This window comes from Euphorbia lathyris, chromosome 7 (assembly GCF_963576675.1).
Source record: "Euphorbia lathyris chromosome 7, ddEupLath1.1, whole genome shotgun sequence".
NCBI classification, from domain to species: Eukaryota; Viridiplantae; Streptophyta; class Magnoliopsida; order Malpighiales; family Euphorbiaceae; genus Euphorbia; species Euphorbia lathyris.
Window position 1 is genome coordinate 67866858 of NC_088916.1, and position 24038 is coordinate 67890895.

Sequence of the window (24038 nt, forward strand, 5' to 3'; positions counted from 1 at the left end):
CGCTGGCTTCACAGAATTTAACAAACTGTTGGTTTTTGAATTCTCAACCATTATCACTTCGGATGTGAGCTAATTTTAGGTCTTTATCATTTTCAAGTTTTCTAACCAAATTTGAAAATGTCTCAAAGGTCTCATCCTTGCTGCTCAGCAAGATGATCCAAGTGTACCGAGAAAAGTCATCTACAATGACCAAGGAAAATATTCTTCCACCCAGACTCAGCGGCTGGACTGGACCGAAGAGATCCAAATGTAGTAACTTTAACGGACGCTTAGTTGAGACAATATTTTTACTATGAAAAGATTGTTTGGTTTGTTTTCCAGCTTGGCAAGCATGACATAGTTGATCTTTTTCAAATTTAAGTTCTGGCAGTCCCTCAACCAATTGCTTTCTTGCTAATTTGGCCAGGAGGTCCATGCTTACATGACCAAGTCTCCTGTGCCATAGCCAGGAATTTTCTTCCTTTGAAACTAAGCATACATTTTTTGAAAACTTTTTCTCTAAGTTCAGCATGAAGACATTATCAATGCGAGGGGCAGTTAAAATTAACTCATTAGTTTTACCCTCGAATATTTTACATCCAGTGTTATCAAATATAACTTTTCTCCCATTGTCACATAGCTGAGCTACGCTGAGTAAGTTATATTTGAGTCCGCTGACTAGGGAGACTGACTCAATAGTAGGATTACCTCCAATGGTTCCTGACCCTACTATCTTACCCTTTTTGTTGTCTCCAAAACTTACGCTTCCTCCTCGTTTACGCTCGAATGTGATGAACTGAGTTTCATCACCAGTCATATGCCTCGAGCATGCGCTGTCAATATACCACATCTTTGACTTCTCAGCACATCTCAGGCTTACTTGCAATGTAACTAGTTACTTTTAGGTACCCAATTCTTTTTGGGTCCTTGCTTATTAGGTTCAACAGGTAAAGTATCATATTTTATTTTATGGCGGCATACTTGGACAGTATGGCCATTCTTTCCACAGAAGTCACAGCTGACCTTCCGTTTAGGATTTCTCACTGACTGGTCAGCACCCCAGTGCTGAGTGTGCCAGCACACCTTTGTGGTGTGTCCTTTCTTCCCACAGAAGTCACACTGGACATTCCACTGAGGATTCCATCTCTGCTGACCAGTACTTCGGTACTGAGCATTCAGAGGAATATTTCTTTTATTTGGAACCTTTAGTTGGTTCTGAATGGATGTGACGTCCTTTCTCAGTTTCTTAGAATCTGATTGGACCTCAGAGATAAACTTTTGCATAATTCCAATGTTACTATGCAAATCTGAGTTGTCCTGAAGAAGATATCGAAGGTCACTCAGTTTGACCTCCTCAACCTCGTCACATCGCCTGTTGAGTGCTCTAACCTTTTTATTACACTTTTTGACAAGTGTGTAAAGATCACTCAGGGCATTTACCATTTCATTTCTGAGCAAGGGTAGTGATATTACCTCAGTTGACTGTTCCTCATCATCAGATGCAATGGAGGGGTCAGCATGCTCAGAAGCACATGGCTCAGCAAGTTCGTCAGCCATGAAACAAATCTTCGCTGACTCAGTGGCATCAGCTTCAGATGATGATGAATCATCACTATCACTCCAGGTTGCCACCATTGCCTTCTTGCCGTTCTTTCCTCAGCGAGGGACAGCTTGACTTGATATGGCCAGTTTGATGACATTCAAAGCAAGTAATGGGCTTTGAGCTGTCCTTCTTGTACTTGCTGTCGCTGGAGTCAGCTTTGTACTTATCAAACTTTTTATAAGGCTTCTTAGAATATCTGTCATTCTTTTTGAACAGCCTTTTCATCTTTCTGGTAAACATAGCCATCTCTTCATCGTCTGTTGAGCTTCCATCAGTGGAGTCAGCTTTTATGACAAGAGACTTTTGCTTCTTGTCTTCAGACTTTTCCTTCACCTCGAAATTCTTCATCGAGATCTCATGGGTCAGCAGTGAGCCGATGAGTTCATCATACTTATAGGTGGTTAAGTCTTGAGCTTCCTCAACAGCGGTCTTCTTTGCTTCCCAGTTTTTAGGAAGACTCCTAAGAATCTTCTTGACTTGTTCTTCCTCAGTGAAGATCTTACCAAGTCTCTTGAGCTCGTTGATGATGTTTGTAAACCTTGCATTCATGTCAGAGATTCCTTCATCATCATTCATTTCGAACAGCTCGTATAGTCTCATCTGCTGGTTCACCTTGGACTCCTTCACTTTGTTGGTTCCTTCGTAGGTGACCTCCAGCTTTTTCCAGATCTCTTGCGCTGACTCACAACCTGATATCTTGTTATATTCTGCAGCATCAAGCGCACAGTGAAGCATATTTATAGCCGAATCGTGATTTTGTAGCTTCTTGAGATCATCCTCTGTCCATTTGGCCTCAGCTTTGACAACTGTTTGGCCAGCCACAACTTCAACAGGAACAAATGGGCCTTGGACTATTAAAAGCCATGCACTCATATTTGTTGCCTGAATAAAGTTTTTCATCCTATTCTTCCAAAAGGTGTAGTTAGACCCGAAGAATAGGGGAGGCCGAGTAATGGACAGCCCCTCAGGTAAGATCTGAGTTGTCTGGTTTCCTAGGAGAAACCGAGTGCTGTTTTCAGCCATAGTGGGGATCAGCTCAAGGTAGTTAAACCTTTCACAGTGAGCTTTTAAGCTCTGATACCACTTGTTGGTCCCTTATAACGTAACAAGTTAGTTCCAAGGGGGGGATAGGAACTATTTAAAATTTTAGTACGTTAAGGCTGACTTCTTTTTCTTTGAAAAAGAATTACACAGCGCGCTGAGTAAATTAAGACACTAGCTTAGTCAACTGGTGACTAAGTCAGCTTCTTTCTTTGAGTCAGGAGATAGCACTTGAGTCTATTCCTGAACTCAGATACTCAATACACACAACTCAGCGTGACCTCTTTACTTGGTCAGTTTTGTTTAAGCAAGCAATATATATATATATATATTAAGGAGTTTCAGGTTAGAAAGATGTTACTCAGCAGATTTATCCAGGTTCAGCCTCTAAGCCTACGTCATGTCCCCGGAACATGTTCCGAGCTTTCGAATTCTCTACTGAGCTCTTTAACGGTAGAGCATCAAACCTTTTACAACTTAGAAGCTGAGTATAACAAGAGTACCTTCCTCTATACCTCTACTCACTCCTAATCTCTCGCTGAGTACTATAACCGAGTACTCAGCCTCTCCTTTCTAATCTCTAGAAATGATAAAGATTTGTCCTAAACAACAATTGCTAAGACACCTTAGATGATTGAATAATCACTCTAGACTTTTACACAAAAGATATAGAATTTGGTGTAAGTATTTGCTTTGCTTTTTCTCACAGAACTTTGAGTAGAATTTTGGTCTGCGTAATGGCTTGATAAAGTTCTGTGTTGAATGAAGCAACTGAAAGGCCCTATTTATAGAGACGTCTGAGGCATCAGTCATTTCGAATTTCGAAATAACCGTTGGAGGGAAATGGCTTCCTGTCGTTGTCACTCAGTCCTGCTCAGTGCTCTCGGGCAATCAGATTCAAGTATCTTCTGTCTTCGGTCAGTGCTGAGCAGCTTTTAGTCAGTCCGGCAGAATGTCTCTCCATTTATGGTAAGGTCAACTAGACAGCTTTCTGTGTCTTCTGAACTTTACCCAAAGTAGAAATACTTTGTCTGGAAGTTGTTCTTGCTCAGCTGCTGTCTTGTACTCTTTGTCGATACAACTCAGCAGCTTCGTTCCGAAGTTGTTCAACGAAGGTCTTCTCGATCCTTCTTCCGCTGAGCTGCGTTTTGTACATAACGACAGTGTTTTGCATACGCGGGCCGAGTGGTCTTGATCTGTTTGACTTGGGCTTTGACTTCCGTATTGGGCTTTAAGCCTTTTAGTCTTTATGTCTTATAAACAATTTAACTCAACATTGAACAAACACATTAGTGTAATAAATCAAAACATTTAAACTTAGTGTGTTTAGAATATATTTAATTTTACTTAAATAATTTTGTCAAATCAAAATCATGTGGAAAGGTGTTTCAACAAGATTTACAGGGACAAAAGCAAAAAGTAACTTTTTCTATCACAAAAGGGCTATATTCAGAAGATTTTGTCAAGATTTGGCATTATTGTAATGCATTGAATCAGTATAACATATTACGACAGGAAGCAACAGGGTTCCAAGTCGTGGGGACATCGTGGGTTCATGGGTTCCTAGTCGGATTAGGTCATGGGTTCCAAGTCGGATTAGGTTAGACTGAGTATTATAAATACTCCATTATGTAAACCTAAGTTGTAATCTGATTTTCGCCTCCTAATAAATACTATTCTCTTTCTGCCCGCGGACTATCCAACACAACGTTGGTGAACCACGTAAATCTGTGTTTTTGAGTATTTATTATTTATATTTCGTTAATTCCGCACAACATATATTAATTGTGTCTTTTAAATATGTAGGAGGATATGGTACTATTTTTAAATATTTTATGTACTTTTTGGATTAATATGTTAATCGTAATCATCCAAAAGGTTTGCTAATATCATTTTTAGGGATATATAATGTGCTTATAACAAAATAGGAGATTGGAGCCGTGTTTGCAAGTAATAATTATAATTTTATTACTTTTATTAATAAACGTGACATGTGAACAATGAGAGAATATAACAATAATTTTAAATATTTGTTTCGTGTTATTTTCGGGTTAGGATGTTTACCCAAACATAACCCAAAAAGATTTACGTTTCAATATAAAAATGACACATTACATACTAAACTAAACTCAAATACTAAAATTGTGTGTCGATTTCGTGTCAATTCTGTGTTATATAATCGGATCGTGTGTACTTTTGACACATCTAATTAATTGATTACTTTTAAAATAAGTATGTTGAGCGAGCTATCAAAACACTTTCAAAATTCAGGGGTCAATCATTTTTTTTGGACAAGTTAAGAAGATAAATATACTAAACCATTAAATTATCTATGTTTGTATTAAAAAAATATTGTATATAATGGCTATTAATTGAAAACAATTAATTCTTTCAAAAAAAGTTGAAAACGAAAAAATTTCACTCGAGGATTTAATTAGTAAAGGGAAATAAAAAGTAATTTATTGGTGTTCAAATTGTATTAAAACTTAATAGTACAATGTATCTATAAAAAAGAAAAGAAAAACTTAGTACAAGAAAAGCTACATTGGAAATACAAAGTACATTGATTATATTAGATTGGAAATACAAATACATTGGGAGTGGAAGTTGATTTACTTTTAAGTTAATTTTTATTAAAATTGTCAATATGAGTTTGATTTTCAATGAAGTATATTTATTGAATTTATATAAAATCTGAAAGGGTATTTATTTCTATAAATACCCTATTATCACCATAAAAAATCACCCACTCTAACTTTCGTTCTTAGAATTTGATAATTATGTCTATCATTAACATCTCAGATTCATCTTACTCAAAAAATGAAGATAATTTTTCGTCATTACTCTTTAAAGATGATGCGGTAGATTCACCAATGAAGAAGATTAAGATCGAAAAGGTTGATAACAATAAGAGGACTCCAATGAAGAAAAAATTGGAAATTGAAAGTGATGGTGAAAATGATGTCGATCCAAATGATACTTATTTTAACCATACTCCAGCTGAAGTCTTTTTTGATACTATCATCAAGAAATTTGATGAGAATTTCTTTCATCAGGATTGTAATGATGTTTTGAAATTCATGAAAGATATTGCTTCATTAATGAAAATTCTACATGAATCAATGGCCGGCTACTTTGAATCAGAGAAGAAAAAGAATGAAGCATGGGAGAAAATGCTCAACAAGAATGAGAAAAAAATGAAAAACAAGAATAAGAAGTATTAATATTTTATGTGTTTCAATTATTTATCCTATTTAAAATGTTTTAATGTCTTGACACAGTTTTAAATTTGTTTATGTTGTTATGCACCTTTTATGTAATTTTTATTTTAATACCTACAATATTCTACTACAGTTTCATTTACCCTAAAACGTCTATTATCTTAGATTATTTGATTGCAATATAATTTCCAAATCCGTGTGATGATTTAATGTACAAATGGATACAACAATATTTTAAACTCCCATAACGTTAGAATTTACTAAACACACCATCATGCCCATAAAGGTATTACAAAGCTACTAACTTAAACTCAACCTCTTAACACTTGTGAATTTGGTTTGGTGTTGGAAATATCTATTTTTCTAAAAAACATGGTTCTCTGCTTTTGTAAAAAGCTATGTTTTACGTATAAAAAAACAAACATGAGGTTTTTAATCAAACACGTAAAACTCTATCTTTTAAATGAAAGACTAATATGAGGAATAAATGAGGTAAACAAACACCCATTTAAATATTAAGTAGGTCATATTATAAAGTACATAAATATAAACTAGCTCGGTCTATGATAAGTTTAATCCTATATTTATCTGTGTATGTATGAATAAAAGGAAATATCATAAAATTTTACTATTGGTTTTGTTTGTTTAATTTATAACATTAGGAAATATAGTAAATCTGACTAAAAATAAAATAAATGTAAAAAATGTTTATAGGAAAATATCCAAGATGATAATTATTAATGAGAAAATAATGTACCAAAATTATAATAAAAATGAAAACACTAGAATTTTGTATGTAAGGGAAAAAATACAAAACACTAGAATTTTGTATGTAAGGGAAAAAATGACAAAAATATTATAAAAAAACAAACTTCAACAAACGTAATCAATACTCTTTAAAAAAATTAATCACTATAATCCTTTTAATATAAAAATATTTTCATAACAAACAAAAAGTGGTAAATGGTAAAAACGAGAACCTTTCAAAGAGAATTAATGAAGAGGCATATCACTTTGGAAATAGTAAAAAGGAGAAGTCATTAAGGTCCCATTATTAATATTTTTTGTAGGACCATTTTTAACCCTGTATTAAAAATCAGACCCTTATGAGGAAATAACTATTAACTCCTCCTAAATGGGAAACTATTTTCTCAATAAACCCATTTAGGGGTTTAACCCATAATCTTCAGCAAAAAAATAATAATTACATTCCATGTCGGAGGATAAAAAATCAAGCTAGACTTGTTATTTCAACATAAAAAAATACCTTTACAGAATTGATAAATCATCGATAATATTACTACCTCTGTCCTATTATATAAGTCATTCTAGAGTTTTTTACACAAATTAAGAAGTTCAATTAATATAGGGTCTGAATTTTATATTGGCTAACTTAAAAAAATTCCCTCATATATAATGATTGAGGATTAAGTATTGGAATATTGGAATGTTAAAAAACACATGAATACAATTCATGATCGTGTCCAAAAATAGAAAATAATATGTCTAACATTACAAATTACAACTCAACCAAACAATGGAATTATTTAACCTTCAAAAACATCCATCCAAGCAAGCCATGGAGTCCAAACCATTAATATCATTTTAATAAGCCACGAAAAACGAAACTTCACAAACGGTCTTGAATTCTCCACAATAAAAGTCAGCTTTTGCAAAGTCACTTCCAGTAATAAAGCCAACAGGTAGAAGGTGACTTTCCTAACAATAGGCCTCTAGACTCTTAGGGCAACCATGATGTATCACTTGCCTTATATTTGGCTTATCAATGCCCATGCCAAAAGCAACAGCGGCAACCATGACATGGAGTTCGTCTCTTATAAATGACCTACCAAATTTTTTTTATGGAAATGATAGGCTAAGCATAGATCGAAGTATAAGCTATAAGTGAAGGAAGACAATGTTGTTTATTTTATAGTTATTAATCACTGGAAGGAAAACTATAATTACTACTTGAAAAAAAATATGGTTTATGAAAACGTGTGACTTTCTTCACGACCTTTGTTACTCATTTGGCCATGGTATATTCCAACCCTTATTCCTGCCTTTTTTAGTGACTTGAACATCTAGGAATATTTTTATGATGACAGAAAGATGATACCAAAATTAATCAAATGATTCAAACAACAAAGAAAGAAAAGCAAAAACACCATCAGGTTCTATATAAAGCTGATAACAGAGTTAATCAAATAATTTCAGATCATGTATAAAGCTCAATCTCTAATTGAACACAAGTAAACCTATATGTCACATGACATCTAATTAATTACTTAACAAGAAATAAGTACCTAGAATCCTCACCCTATTGCCAAGCTTCAGAGTCCTGAATTCTTTGAATTTGAAAACAAAAGTTCAAATAAACTTAGCAAAAAACATAGAAAATATTAGCATGATAAAGCAAAACATAAAACAAATTACTTGATAATTTTAGGCTCTTTCATATCTGGGACAGGTGCAGCAAAAACATGATTAACACTCACTACGGCAACATTTAGTCCAATCAACTTCAACGCCAGTCTTTTGGCAACGTTTCGAATTGTAGTGAAGGAATTGTTTTTCATTTATTTCATCAATTTAGCTATTGGAATAGAAATATACCCATAATTTTCCCACTTGTATGTTTTAAATTTCTATGGAAGGAAATTGAAACAACAATATAGCATTCAGTCATACTAAAAAGTTTAAAGTTGCACATATTTTTCAAGTAAACAATAACAAAGAAGATGATATAAAATAGTTATATATCATTTAAACTAAAAATTCATACTAATCCTAACAAACAAAGTTTTCGAAGGAAATAAAGCTTCAAATTATAACATATAGTAATAAGGAGCAATCAACAAGAAATTGTTGAACATAAACATGATTACTTATAGACACTCAAGATATAAGGGAACTTCAATACTATTCTCCATCATCATTCTAACCCTCAACTGATTCAGCACCAACCTCAATTACTACATGGAAGGAGATATAAACTTAGCTCCTGTTGATGGTTCTTTTCCTTATAATCCCTGTTCATATGTCCCTGGTAGCGGGTATAATATTAGTACTCATGGATATGATGGAGCTACTTATGTCCCAACAAATCACTCCTATAGTATTTACAGGAAATGGGGTCTCAAGATTACACACGGGACATGGATACAAATATTCGAATGTGTCATTTCAGTGGAGCTCATACTCTGCCTTTACTTCACCTAAACCTCTGAACTAGACAAGAGCGGAAAAGAAGAAAGTGCATGTATTAGAAAGTTCGTTCCAGTTCTAATTACAGGATTAGAAGGACCTACGAACTATAGAAGGGAAAGACTCACGACTCACCTACCTACTGAAGAAGCCAACGGATGAGAATTAGCGTCCGGGGATAACAATAGAGGCCTTCAAACTTACATTGAGTTTTTATTAAGTGGAAAGAAGAAACTTTTCTTAACCACTTGTACACTTAATAAAGACAAGGAAAACACACCTATAATTCTCAAAGAAGATAATATAGAGATCAACGAAACTCCTCTTATAGCCGAAAATAGAATTCGAAGAAGCATGAACACTAGTTCCACTTCCCTTCCTAGATTCATGACTTCTATTGCAGCTAGCAGGCTAAGGAAAATTGTTGCAGAGAAGGAGATATCTAAAAGAGCTACAAGTCTTAGATCAGGATCAAGAAATTCAGTCCAGTTTTCTTGTTCTCAGTCCCTAAGTTATTCGGAGTTTCATCTCAAAACAAATTCAAGAGATTCGAATTGGTGATGCGAAAATCATTACAGAGAATCTCAAATGCAATGGGTTAGATTCGAAGATAGCCCCATTGACACGAAGCAAGATGGTTGTTGCTTTATCAGATCCGAACTTGAAAACTACACTAGCTCGGCATAGAAGGAGAATGTATAATCTAATCTACGTAAGTAAGAAGGAAGAAAAGTCCCATTATATCTTTTCCTTTGGGGTCTGCTAACCAATATAGGTCTACTTTGATCTGCAAGCTTTGATTTGTGCCATAAATATATTGTATGAGTGTTGGTTTTGCTTAGGCTTCTTGGGGTCTGTTTATGTTTTTACATGATTTGTGTTGTGTTATTTAAGATTGATTTGGGGATGTTGGGGAGTAAAAGATAGAGGATAAGACTTCCAACAATCCTTTTTAGATACATAGATTATCCTACATGCCCATAGCTACAGGAGCCAATAGAAAGAGAGGGATACGAGCCTCTTTCTTAGAATTATTATTTCTTTTAATCTAAAACTAAAACTTAGGAAATACGGAAGATAAAAAGCTATGGGTCCTTAATCAACTAACAAAACTTCAAGTTAAACATATAGAAAGCAGTATGAGATAGATTCTATACTACATACAACTAGCAATAGAAACAAAAAGAAATGAGAGATAGAATACCATTTATGGCCTAACTTGTTCTAACTTTCCAGTTAATAAGGGAAATAAATTTTTTCATTCCATCCATTTCAGTTCGTTTGATAGCAGGTATGGCAAATCCTTTAATTTGAAAAGTGCAAGCTAACTTAAGTAAGAAATGAAGTTCAAATTAAAAGCCAAAGACTTGAACTAGGGATCAATCATCCTTCTTGCTTGCTACGGCGAATATTTCGATTCTTATCAATGTCCATCTGGCTTTTTCTCCTGCTCCCAAGCCTAATTGAGCCACTGAGCCTTTATTAAGATCAAGGAAATACCTGGATAGTGTGACAAAGAACAAGACAACTTGAATTGAATTATAATCAAATTTATTTGGGTCGTTTGCCTTTGAAATTCATTTTGACAATCGACCTTTAGGATTGGGAGGAGGAGAGTAGCATTAGTTTATCATTCTCTATTTTCTTAACAAGAAAATGGTAACTCAATCTTATTAGTGATAACCACAGAGCTATGAAAATTTTCATTCACATGTATTTATCACAGGCATTTCATCAAACACATAAACTTCTCAGCTTCATCTGATGTAATAACTCAATTTCTAACAAGATAACAGAATTTACATGCACAAATATGATCTATTTGACATTAAGAACCTCTTACATCCGGTTTCATGCCATGAGACTAGCAACCCTTTCACATTGTCTTTCTAATACACCGAGCCAGCGCCAAGCTCCAAATGCAATTCCACTGTAAAAATATTCACTGAATATGCACTGGCTTTTCTTATATTTCAGCATGTTCTACCAAGTTATATACATGTGTTGACTTAACCAAGGAAATTAATATCTAAATCAAAAATTATCATCAAAGAGATTGAAAATCACAATTGATGTAAACTCTTGCAGTTTAGTGCGATGAAAGTAAGATATGCCCGAAAACAAGATCAAGTCTCATTATACAAGAAGATTGTAAATTTAGAACGAATGAAATGAGTTCTTACAGTTGTAGGTGTCTGGGTTATGTAGGGAAACACCATTTGGCAGTTCTAAATTCGGGAGAAGAGAAAAGAGTTTTGATGAGTTCAAGGATTCAGTGAAGAACAATGACGCGAGGAGGAGGTAGACGTCATCTTTCATATAACAGTAGAGGAGATGAGACACGATGAACTTGCTGGCCATGGCTAGAATTGACCTCTCCTTCTTCCATGAAGATTCATGGAAAATCGAATTGAGGAAGATTTGATAAAGTTTTAATCGTAAAAACCTAACAAAAATAAAATAAAATAAAGGGAATTTGACCTGTTGTTACTTGCTGTGGCAGGTTACCCTAATAAATGAGCACATTGATCAAGAGTACCCATGGATGGATATTACCCATTGAGAAATGATCCAATATATATATATATATATATATATATAATGCTTATCAACAAAAAAAACAATGATTAGAATGAATTTATATTTTAACAATAAAAAGACATGATGTTATAGTGGATATCCTAACAAAATATAAGCTGATACCAGGTCAAGCTATAAATTTGAATAAATTCAGGATCTTATTTAATAGAGAAGCAATTAGTACTATCTTGAAAGTTTCATCTCCACTTAATACAAGATAGTATTTGGGACTTCCACCGATGATTGGTAGGCCAAAACAAAGTATATTTCTCTTCTTGATTGATAAATTTCGTAGACGAATCGGGAGATGGGGGTTTCGGGTTTTACCAAATGCATGGAAATACGTCCTGCTGAGATCAGTGGCACATGCACTCCCAACATTCGGTATGAGCACATTTCTACTCCTTATATCGATTTGTGAAGAGTTACAAAGAATGATAAACTCTTTTTGGTGGGGTTCAAAGGAAAGAGGTAGACAGAATATGCACTGGTTTGACTAATCATTTATGTGTCGTGGAAGGATTAAGGTGGCCTTGGGTTTAGAGACTTGCACTTGTTTAATCTATCATTGTAAGGCAAACAAGGATGGAAGTTAATTAATTCCCCTCTCACACTGGTTAGTAGATTGTTCAAATCTAAAAAATATGCTAATGACTCTTTTTTATCTTCTAAATTATACAATAATCCTAGCTATATTTGGAGGAGTGTTTAGAATTTGATTTAACTTTTTCATTTTGGAGTTCTTTGGGGGTGGGTGGTGGGAAAACTATTCAAGTGTGGAAGGATCCATGTGTAAAATTGTTGGATGAGTTTACAATCAAATCCTATTGTATTACATGGTTGGAAAATATGACAGCTGTCGCTACCGGATTTTCCGGGCGCGGGCGCCGGAGGCTAAAAATTCGGTTAATAGTTTTTTCTATTTTAAACTATTTTTTAGAGTCGCCACCAATCAAAATAACGGCGTGATTGGACACCGAAAATGGTTGAATTTTAACGGATAAGAGGGTCTGCGAAATAAAGATTTTTTGGTTCGTTTGTCGGTTACGTGTAGGGAAGAAAAACTTGATTAATCACCCTACCCCGTCCAAATATTGGTACTAAAAGACGTGATTTTTGTGTTAAGTTTATTTGATTTATCTCGATTTATTTGTATTTATAATATAGACGTATAATTTTGTTACGTGATTGACGTCGCGTATGTTTCCTATTTCGTATCATTTAAACTTTTTATCAATTCGGATAAAATTCAATTCACACCTTTATGACATAGAACTGCGAATTAACTCGTTTAAATTTTTATCAATTTAGTAATGCTTAATTCGTATCTCTATGACATAGAACTACGAAGCATCTCGTTTTCACTTTTTTCATTAATTTGGTAACGGCTAATTCATATATCTATGACATAGAGTTATGAATTAACTCGTTTGGTTGTCTTTTATTAATTTAGTAACGTTTAATTCATGTTTCTATGACATAGAGCTATGAATTAATTCGTTGGGTTTTTTTGTTAATTTAGTAACGTGTAATTCACATTTCTATGACATAGAGCTATGAATTAATTCGTTCGATTTTTTTGTTAATTTAGTAACGTGTAATTCACATTTCTATGACATAGAGCTATGAATTAATTCGTTCGATTTTTTTTATATAATTCAACGACGTTTTAATTCGTATTTTCTGTAACATAGACTTACGAACTGCCTCGTTTAGTTTTTTCATTTTTCTATTTTGTAACGCTTAATTCGTATTTCTATAACATAGAACTACAGACTATCTTGTTACTCTTTTTTTATTTTTTATACTCTTGTAACATATACGTATAAATTGAACCGTTCCATGTTAATTAAGTTTTATTTTTGTATCGTTTTCACATCTCTATGACATAGAGATATAAATCGATTCATCTTAACTTCATTAGTGTGTACACGTTTGGTTTATATCCCTATGACATAGGACTATAAATCAAATCGTTTAATTTTTTTATAAAATAAGAACTGTAGATTAAATTTAACCAAATGAAAATAAATGATTTTTACTAATGATATGACATAAATGTATGTATTACACAAATTGATTTAAACAAAAATTAGGATTAAACTAAACATAAATTAACAAAGTATATATATGTATGAATGGATTAAAGAGATGGGCTTAGAATACTTACCTGGTCCGGCCCACCAATGAGGAGGGAGAAATGGGCTTTGCTAAATCCCCACTAATCCATTTAGATGATGATGCTAACTTTGGATTTTTCAGGGTTGAGAGACATTTGTGCAGCCGCCCTCTTCTGCTTCTTCCCTTCTCTTTCTTTGAAAACCAGAGAACCTCAAGGTTCTTCCACCGTTGCCGATCTGCTCACCGGAGCCGTTCTACTTCGACGGAAATGGTAGGGATTAAGTCGTGGTGGCTGTCGTTTATCTCTCGATGTTTCCAAGGACAACTCTCCTCGTTGCTTCATCGATCGCCATGGAAAACTCCCTAATAATCTCTGGTAATTTATGGACGAAGGATAGAGTGACTGTAAAATATTTTTCCCTTTTGTTTATGATCCTTCTCGTATTTCCTCTTTAATATTTTTTTTTGCTTCAGATCTACTGAACTCTGGTGGCCGGAGGCTTTCCTACGACGGTGACGGATCTTAAATCGGAGTTTTCTCAGTTTACTCTAGTGCCGACGAAGAACAAGAGTGCCATATCCTTTATCTTCCACTGATATGCTCCATGTATATTGATTCTGAATTTTTCATTCTTTATTTAATTTCAGATATGGTGATGTTTTGCTTCTCATTTTCTCTTCCATCTGATTCAAATATTTGATTCTTACTCACTGATTTGTTTTCTTTTTGCAGATCTGAATTCTAAACTCTGGGAGAAATCACCTCAGAGAATCAACAACAAACAGAAGGAAGAAAAATAGAATGGTTTGTTTATTGATTCATTTCTTGTGTGTTAATTTATTTTGGGAACTTGTTTGGTTAAACAAATGCTAAAAAAATGAATTTCTGCTACAGAGTTTAGAAATTCTCAGGTGATTTGTATGAATATAACATATTCCTACATTCACATAGAGATTTCTCGGTTCGTTTAAAGAATTCCGGGCAGTGCCTATAACATAGACCCTTGCCAGGAAATTCAATCTCCAAAACGTAAAAATGGAAAGATTGAAGAAGAAGAAAAGAAAGTGGAGCAAAAGAAATGGAGCCTGAAGAAGCTGTTTATTATGAGAAAGAGGAAAAGTCGAAGCCCCCTGGTGCTGTGTTGCTGCTCTCTATTTATAGAGCTTCAAAACTGACTTAGTGGCCAAGCAGTGTATATTATTGTATTTAAGTCATATTTGTAATGTATTTTTTTTTTTTGTATTTCTGTATTTTTAGTTTAGGAATGGTTTTTCTAGATTGGGCTTTAAGGAATGGGTTGATTATATTGGGCTTCTTGGATTGGGTCCTTTGGGATATAAATTGTAACAAATAAAAATTATTAATAAAATTTCATTTTTTCCTTTTATTTCATTTTTGGTTCCAAGAACAAGTTAACCAAATGTTTGTGATTTCAACCTTAATTAGCACGGGGTTGTATTACTGTAACTGATTACACGAATATAACCCTTAACAAATAAAGTTGAATTTCGTTCCGTCCGTATTTAACTAAAGAAGAAACATTTGTTTGATTTATAATATTCTAATTAATTGATTAATTTTTGTGGTATAAACATTTAACTAACTATGAGGGCTATAAATATAATTTTCCTTTCTTTTGCACAGTTAATAATGACTTATAACAAATATAGAACATTGTATGATATCTACAATACATACAAAATTTATAAAATAAATTGATTAAAAGGATAAAATTATAGAAAAAATGAGAATTTACTCCGGACAAAATGGGTATCTACAACAGTTTCAGGTTTGTTTCTAGTAGGGTCCAGAATTTGGGATAGAGGTAAAGTGTACGATTGCTTTTGTGAAGAGGAAATGGAGAAAATTTGTGCTATTATCCTGCCACATTGAGATACTACTGATGTCCTAGGTTGGAGTTACAATAAGAACAGAAGGTACTCATCGAAGTTGGGCTACTATGCAATTGATAGGGCTTTACATGATAGGGATCATGTTGAGCTCTGCTCAGATTTGTGGAATTTAAATATTCTGCCAAAGACGAAGAGTTTTGTGTGGAAACTATGCGCATGTTACTCGAGCCCAGTTGGCAGCTAGGCACATTCTAGTTCCGCTAAATTGGGTCATGTGTGGTTCGGCCGAGGAAGAAAGTTGGCACCTTTTTGCTGTTTTTTTTGGTAAATGCTTGTTGACCGTGGATGGGATGCCGAATCCTACATAAATTTTTCCATTTGCAGCATAGTGGATGCTATTGCAATGTCAAGTGGACATCAAAGAGATGCTGAGAAAGAAGATCATAATGATGTTTTCCATATGGCAGTAGTGGAATAACAAGTACTGGAATAGGGATGACATGGTTGCAGCACTTTGTGTCAGACGAACACATATTTTTCTGTAAGAGTGGAGCTGTCATCGGAGGATCATACTTTGACAGCGTGGACTGGGGAATGTTGGTCGGCCGGTTTGGAGGAAACCAACTTCAAGGTTTCTAAAATGCAATGTCGATGGAGAGGTCTTTAACAGCCCGATGGTCGGTGGAATCGGTGCGGGGATGAGCTCGACCAGTAAAACTATTGTAGCAGCAACTTTATTGTAGGCTCCCTCTCGCCCCAGTTCGCTGAGGTCATTGCGATTCGTGCAAGTATGCTATGGTTGTGCACAAAAAATGTGAGCAAGGTTGAGTTTGAAACTGATGCTAAGATAATTGCTAATGCAATATGCACAAAATGTGGATCTATCTGATTTTGGTATATTGATTCAAGATTGTAGAGATATTCTTAAGGCTAATTTTGATTTCTCTGTGTCGTTTGTTCCTCGTTTAGCGAATGGTGATGCTCATTTAGTTGGCCGATAGGCCAATTCCAGTGCTAACGATTTCTGATGTAATGACAATTTTGGCTAAATGATGTAATGCCAATCAAAGATTAATCATTTTTTAATCCAATGAAGGTTTAACTTTATTTTTAAAAAAATGCCATATATAACTAGACCAGTTTAAGAGCCCGCTGGCCCAACCGTCCAAATCCGTCCTTTATGGATTGCACTTGAACATGTATAATTTATGTTTGGTCCGGTCCAGACCTGGTCAAACCTACAAATCAAATGGGTTGGTTTTGAAATTTGCCTCAAAATCTTGATCACGGCCTAATTCGACCCGCTTTTATATTATATATTATTTTATTATTATTATTTTTTTGTTAAAAAAATATATTAGTTTAATTTTTAGTATATTAAAGTTTTTTAATTCAATGCATATAATACACATGCATATTGTTTTGAAATAGAAATAGAATTTATGTGTATTTTTTTTAAGCAATGTGTAATGTTAGTATCTATATATAATATAAAACAGTAACGATGAAGTTGAGGTGTTACTTCATATTTTTTTAATGATAAAAAATAGAATATAATATAATATTTTTAATTATATTATTATATTTATCTATAAAAAAGATTATTTAAAGTAAATACAAAAATAAAATAATAAAATTTAATTTAGATAACATCTTTATGTTATTAATTTTAATTATTGAATTATCAATTTTTTTTTTAATATTTATATACCAAGATGAATTCGTGCATCGTACGGACTAAAAACTAGTTTTATAAAATATAAGGGTACGAGTTAATAAAATATGGACAAAATACTATTGATATGTTAATATGTATTAAATTATGATTAAAGAATATATGTTTTATAAATCTGATACATATTTAATTAACGTTTTTTTTTTTAAGAGAAATTTCATTAATAAGCCATAGTATGGTAAAAGTTCAGTACAGAATCAGAAATAAAAGATGGAAAGACATTAAAAAACTTAAGACTAGTATAATGATTAGCCGTTAGCCAAAGCATGGGCAAAGATATTTGCTTGTCTTCTGATAAAGCGGACGGAAAAACTAATTGTATTTCTAAAACTAATTGTAATCTAAACTTTTAATTTTTTAATATAAAATATATTAATAGATGTGCTGGACTTGGAAATTACTTTAATTAATTTGACCCAGTTCAGCCCGAACCGGCTGCGAATATATTATGGACTGGATTGGATTGGGACCTTCGGTCCGGTCTTGTCCAACCCATGAAAATAACCATGTCTGTATATTACCCAGGTAAGGAGTGGGCTGGACTATTGAATTTCAACTGGGCTGAACCAGTAAAATCCGATCCATTAATATCACCCGCCTCAAAATTCTGATTGGTCTTTTGGCGCCATCAGGCACACGACTGAGGAAGAGAGCTCACTACTATTGCCTCACAATCACGGCTTCAAACGCAGCGGCGGTGAGAGTTGGAATTGAACTTAGTGGCGAGAAAATAAAAGAGAAGAGTGCCAAAAGATGACGGAGGTCATTTCGCTTATGGATATCGACGAAGATGAAAGTAAGAATATAGCATCCAAACCAGGAAACAGCAATACCGTCGCCGTAGTCGGTGCGCCGCCAGCTGCTAGAGCCACACCGTGGGTGGAAAAGTATCGCCCTCAGTCACTCGCCGATGTCGCTGCTCATCGCGACATTGTCGATACTAGTAATCCTTTTCTCTCTCTCTAGGGTTTTTAGTGTATATTTAGAGTTGTGTTTGCTTATGGATTAATTTGGTGCTTTAATTGGTTGCTGGAAAGTTGCATAAATAGGAATTTAACAATCGGAACTTGTTTTAAGATCTTTTTTCCTATTGCTGTTCCTCGAGTTTTTTTTTTCTTGGTTATTTCTGGTCATTTTAAACTAATTTGTTGGTTGTTTCCAGTAGGAGGATGAAATTGGTAATTTATATTTGATTTTGGATATCATTAATTGTTACTGTTGTTTCTCTGGTAGCTTAAATTGAGAAACAGCCATTGATTCATTGCTAACTGTTATCCTTGTTTTACTGTTACCCTTGTGTTCAATTCAAAGCATTTTAACAAGTTCTTGTTATTATTTTCTGTAATCTATCTTCAATAACTTTAGACTTTTGGGTTTTCTTTGGCTTGATTAGTCGATAGGCTTACCAGTGAAAACAGATTGCCTCACCTCCTGTTGTATGGCCCTCCGGGTACTGGAAAAACTTCAACTATTCTTGCTGTGGCACGCAAATTGTATGGATCTAAGTACCAGAATATGATATTGGAGCTGAATGCATCAGATGACAGAGGCATTGATGTAGTTCGACAGCAGATACAAGATTTTGCTAGCACTCAGAGCTTCTCATTTGGGTAGTCTTTTATCACGTCCATGTGATTTTGCATATTACCTATCTTCACGATGTCTTGAACCCATTGTTATTTATTTCCTTGTGTACCAGCCAGTAAAGGATCTCTATTCTAGGTGTAGGATTTCATTTCCATTTCTATAGTGATCCAAATAAGCTTTACTGTTAAATTTCGCTGGTTTTAGATAGAGCCATGATGCCATCAAAGCAAAATTGAGCAATGCTACACAGCTTTTACAAATTACTTTTTATTTGGCGATTCACATTTTTTGTCTTGTTACTTTAAGGAAAAAAAATTCATCTTAGTGATTTTCAATACTTGCTCACATTTTATTATTGCTATTGTTAACTATGAGGCATCCTTCTTGAAGCTTCATATAAATTCAGAAAATGTTGTGGGCTATAATATTTTCTTTTTAATATCTTTGGAAATTTTATGATCACATCACATTTAGACATGAGTCAGAAAGTGATCACTTACTGTATGATACTACATTTTGCTTGTTTGCTCTTATTTTGCATCGAAGAGATATTTCATTCATTTTTTTATTGTTTGCCAAGATGAATTGCTGTTGCACTTGATATGTGCCTGCTTAATGGCTCGTCATATCTGTTGCTGATTTTCAAAGTTTTAATATCTGCAGAGCCAAGGCATCGGTAAAGTTGGTCTTACTTGATGAGGCAGATGCCATGACGAAGGAAGCACAATTTGCGTTGCGCAGAGGTGCTGATTGTTATTGGTTGCTTTCTTTTGGTGTCTAAGCTACCTGTTATTTATTGTGGGCTAATGTTTAGTCTGCTTATTTTCTGTGCAGTGATTGAGAAATACACCAAGAGCACTCGGTTTGCACTTATTTGTAATAATGTAAACAAGATTATTCCAGCTTTGCAGTCTAGATGCACTCGATTTCGTTTTGCTCCTCTTGATCCTGTACATGTCAATGAACGACTCAAGCATGTTATAAATGCTGAAGGGTGCTTTTTCTGTTTCTTGTTCTCATTCACTTGGTTTTGTATTATGAATTTACTGTTTTAACTGGATGATGCGTTTGGTTCATGTTGGATTCAAGTTCCATAAAATTAGCAAAAAATTTCAATCTCTTACTGTCTTTTAAGATCACTAAACCCAGCTATCCTTTGTTTTCCTTTTTTTTTTTTTCCTCAAAGCCTCTTACGAAATCAAATGAAAAAACTGTATTTCCTCTTCTGAAATTTCTTCCCTCACTGAAAGAGAGATGCTTAACACTGTTCAGCATTGATTATCTAATGCATGCACGATGCCTTTGTTTGCCTTGAATAAGTTTGAAAATGGTGAAGGAACTACTCTGAGTAGATACAGTGAAAAGAAAACTATATCTTAAAGAAGCGATGGCTATTTTTAATTTGGTTTTGCAGTGCTGTGTAGTTTTGAAAGAACACTATATGATTTCACTGTCATATACTAATCATTTCATGATCTGACCCATTTTTTTTCTATAAATTATACAGCAATGCCTTCTAACATTTTCTTTCTGAATTAGGCTTGACGTATCTGCAAGTGGCTTAGCAGCACTTGTGCGACTTAGCAATGGGGATATGAGGAAAGCTTTAAACATATTGCAGGTTGTAAGATTATTTTATCTGATATATCTTTTGTATGCATGTATGTGCACGTATAGTTTCATTGTTTTGTGTAAAGTATTTAGTGACTAGTTTAGTTGGACCATCATGGTGCTAATATGCTAAATAATATGTATTATCAGTTAGCAGTTCCACGTCTGTTAGATCGTGGAGCTGTAAAAGTGGAACTAAACTTTTATTCTTTTCGCCTCCGGCCACCTACCTTCTTCCTTCTCTATCTGTGCACATGTGCAGAATGCATGTAGTGTGCAACCCATTAAAAAACAAATTGGGACAAAATGGAGGGATTTTTTTTTTTTTTTTTGGGCAAGATGGATGAACTAACGAGTTCACTTCAAGATGGTATACCATGGTGCATGTTGTTTGCAGATGATATTGTGTTGGTTGATGAGACGAAAGAAGGTGTGGAGAGGAAGTTGGAACTATGGAGACAAACTTTAGAATCTAGAGGCTTTAAGTTGAGCCGAAGTAAGATAGAATATTTGGAGTGTAAGTTTAGCGACGATAGGAGTAGGGAGGCAGTGACAATCACCCTAGATGGGAGAGTTGTTCAGGCCTCGGATTGCTTCCGGTACTTAGGATCTATTATCCAAACGGATAGAGAAGTAGATGGAGATGTTGCCCATAGGATTAAATCTGGTTGGGCGAAGTGGAAGAGTGCTACAAGTTTCCTTTGTGACCCCGACATGCCTAATAGATTGAAGGGAAAATTCTACCGCATGACAATCAGACCACCATTGTTATATGGTACGGAGTGTTAAACACTGTCATATTCATAAGATGTCGGTGGCGGAGATGTGTATGTTGAGATGGATGTGTTGTCATACGAGAAAGGATCGGGTGAGTAATGAAATAATTAGGATAAAAGTAGGGGTTGCATCTATTGAGAATAAAATGAGGGAAAACCGACTAAGGTGGTTTGGTCATGTAAGACGAAGAGCGCTTGATGCGCCGGTTAGGAGGACTGAAGAGTGGCAAAGGGATGTAGTGGTGAGGGGTAGGTGAAGACCTAAGCAAACTTGGAGGAGGGTGATAGAGAATGATATGAGTTTAGTAGGGATTGAGGAGAATATGGTAGTGGATAGGACAGAGTGGAGGGAGAGAATTTGTGTCGCTGACACGACTTGATTGCACGGTTTTATATGATGGTTCATGTTAGCCGACCCCGAATCATTTCGGGACTAAGGCTTTGTTGTTGTTGTGGGGCAAGATGGAGTTTACCTAAAAAGAGTTTACCTCAAATAGATCTGATCATATAAGTGAAAGCAATCTTGCATAGATTTTGAATTGAGCCTCGAGAAGCTTTTGTTTTAAAGTTTGTTGATTCCTTCACTTAATTTGTTGTGATGGTTATACACATGATTATTAGCATGCCATGAAATTTCTTCTTGATAGGTGATTTGCAGCTATTACTTTTCTTCTTTTCAGTAGGGCGAACTTTGTGAAAAATATTGTGTGATTTTATTTAAATTGGTAACAAAAGATGTTCAAAATCATAAAAAACTTATCATCCAGTCTTTCTTTCTTCAAAATCAAACTAACTTCCATTTTGCTTCCATTTTGCTTTTGTATATATGCTACTTTTTCTATTAAGTGGGAGATTCTATTTTCTAAGTATATAACCTTTCATTGCATAGTATCATTCAACTTGTAAAATAATGCATGAAGATGATTTTCATTCATTAGAAGAGAGTAGGAAAAAATAAGTCTTGCTGGCAATTACATTCTCATTTTATTGACTGTACTTTTTGAAATCAAACCTTAATCCTATTTTCTGGTGTCTGCAGTCAACACACATGGCTTCTCCGCAAATTACAGAAGAAGCTGTCTACCTATGTACTGGAAACCCATTGCCCAGAGACATTGAGCAGATATGTCATTGGCTTCTCAATGAATCATTTGCAGAAATCTTCAGGCGTACGCAAGAATCTGTTTTCATGTAATGTTGTTTCATATAATTGTGAAGTCAAATTTATTATTTGTTCTCTGTACTCAATGATCTGCAGGAATTTCAGAAATGAACATAAAGAAAGGATTGGCGTTGGTGGATATTGTAAGAGAAGTGACTATGTAAGTGATGCACATAATTTGGTGAATTATTTTTTGGAATTTGCATTCATTGACATAATGTATGTCAAATTTCTTAACAGGTTCGTTTTTAAGATTAAGATGCCATCAGATGTCAGAGTTCATTTGATTAATGACATGGCTGATATAGAGTATGTACTCAAGTTTCCCCTTTCTTTTTTATTTTCCATTTTCCAGTGATTACGATTATGCTGATGAATATCTAACATAGTATGGTTTATTTTCTTGATACATTTTATAATCCAGATCTGCATTGAGGCAGTATGCTTTAGGAAATTGTTTCTGCATTTTACAATATGTTGCAATTGTTGGGATATAATTTGGGGATAAAATACATCTATGGCCCCTAAATGTTAGTTCTTGACATAAAAATCCTCGAACTTTACCTTACTGCAACATTAAAGTTCAAATCAATAAAAACCCATACAAAAATTTAACGAAATGATAACTTGAACAAGTTTAACTGCATCATCGTTTATTTTTTTATCAATATTACATAAATTATCAATATTACATAAATTATGGTTAAACACGTAGCTTATCCTCATCATTTCCTTTTTTTAACAGATTTTTATTGATTTGGACTTCAATGTTATAGTAATGTAAAGTTTAAGGATTTTTATGTCAAGAAATGAAGTTTAGGGACCATAATATTAGTATTGTTATAGTTTAGGAGCCATGAATAATTTACCCTATAATTTGGAAGCAATATAGATTCAACTTTCGTTTATGAGAGGAGTTGAGATGAGGAAGAAAGAAAGAAAAATAGGAATCTCTGCACTAAACTCTTTGAGACCTTGATGTAATGTGCAGGTACAGGTTAACTTTTGGGTGCAGTGAGAAGCTGCAGCTTGGATCACTAATAGCTTCTTTTACAAGGGCTCGATCCGCACTGGTTGCCGCGGCAAAGTAATTAAACCTGCAACTGCATGAACATTTCTAGTAACACAACGGAATGGCTGCTATCCAAAAGCCATACATGGTTAAGAATGTGAAGTTTTGCTAAGAAGTGTTGGATGACTCGAGATTTGCAGGCAAATTGGCCTTGTTCATAATTTTAACTGGTTTCATCTTCTTTAAGATAGTCGGATCAGATACGGTTACCTTTTATTCTATCTTTACTGAGCGTTCAATTGGTGATTCTTTGTGGTTCGTTCACATTCATAGTCTGGATTATAGGACCTTGAGTAATTCCGTATCAATATCTCACTAATAGCCATGTTTGCGCATGGATGGAAAATAGGGAAACTAAGGAGCTGTTTGATAATGCTAGTAAGCATTTAAAATTAATATATCAAGTGTTTATTTGCTTGAAAAAATCAATTAAAACTTGGTAGTCCAAGTCAAAATTAATATTTTTTGCTTATTTGATAATAAAACTGT

At 34.3% G+C, this 24038-nt stretch overlaps 1 protein-coding gene and 1 long non-coding RNA gene across 2 annotated transcripts; both read left to right on the forward strand.

Annotated features, from left to right (window-relative positions):
* The first annotated feature begins 13896 nt into the window (after positions 1–13896).
* LOC136234703 (uncharacterized) lies at positions 13897–15138 on the forward strand. Its single transcript, XR_010691444.1, has 4 exons — positions 13897–14128; positions 14227–14359; positions 14486–14557; positions 14648–15138. It is a non-coding gene; the product is annotated as an uncharacterized lncRNA (long non-coding RNA).
* Positions 15139–17960: 2822 nt separating this feature from the next.
* Positions 17961–23788, forward strand: LOC136201451 (replication factor C subunit 3). The gene is made up of 9 exons (XM_065992109.1): positions 17961–18284; positions 18735–18951; positions 19592–19671; positions 19763–19922; positions 20468–20549; positions 22355–22484; positions 22574–22637; positions 22718–22786; positions 23469–23788. Exons 1-9 carry the CDS (start codon positions 18095–18097, stop codon positions 23566–23568), a joined length of 1092 nt encoding a protein of 363 aa, XP_065848181.1. The 5' UTR covers positions 17961–18094; the 3' UTR covers positions 23569–23788.
* The last annotated feature ends 250 nt before the right edge of the window (positions 23789–24038 follow it).

What these genes read in the sequence shown, in the direction of transcription:
- LOC136201451 (XM_065992109.1), top strand. Translation starts at nt 18,095, where the DNA reads ATGACGGAGGTCATTTCGCTTATGGATATCGACGAAGATGAAAGTAAG. An exon ending in TCGCGACATTGTCGATACTA is followed by an intron (nt 18,285 to 18,734) that starts GTAATCCTTTTC and finishes TGGCTTGATTAG; the next exon opens with TCGATAGGCTTACCAGTGAA. An exon ending in AAGCTTTAAACATATTGCAG is followed by an intron (nt 20,550 to 22,354) that starts GTTGTAAGATTA and finishes TGGTGTCTGCAG; the next exon opens with TCAACACACATGGCTTCTCC.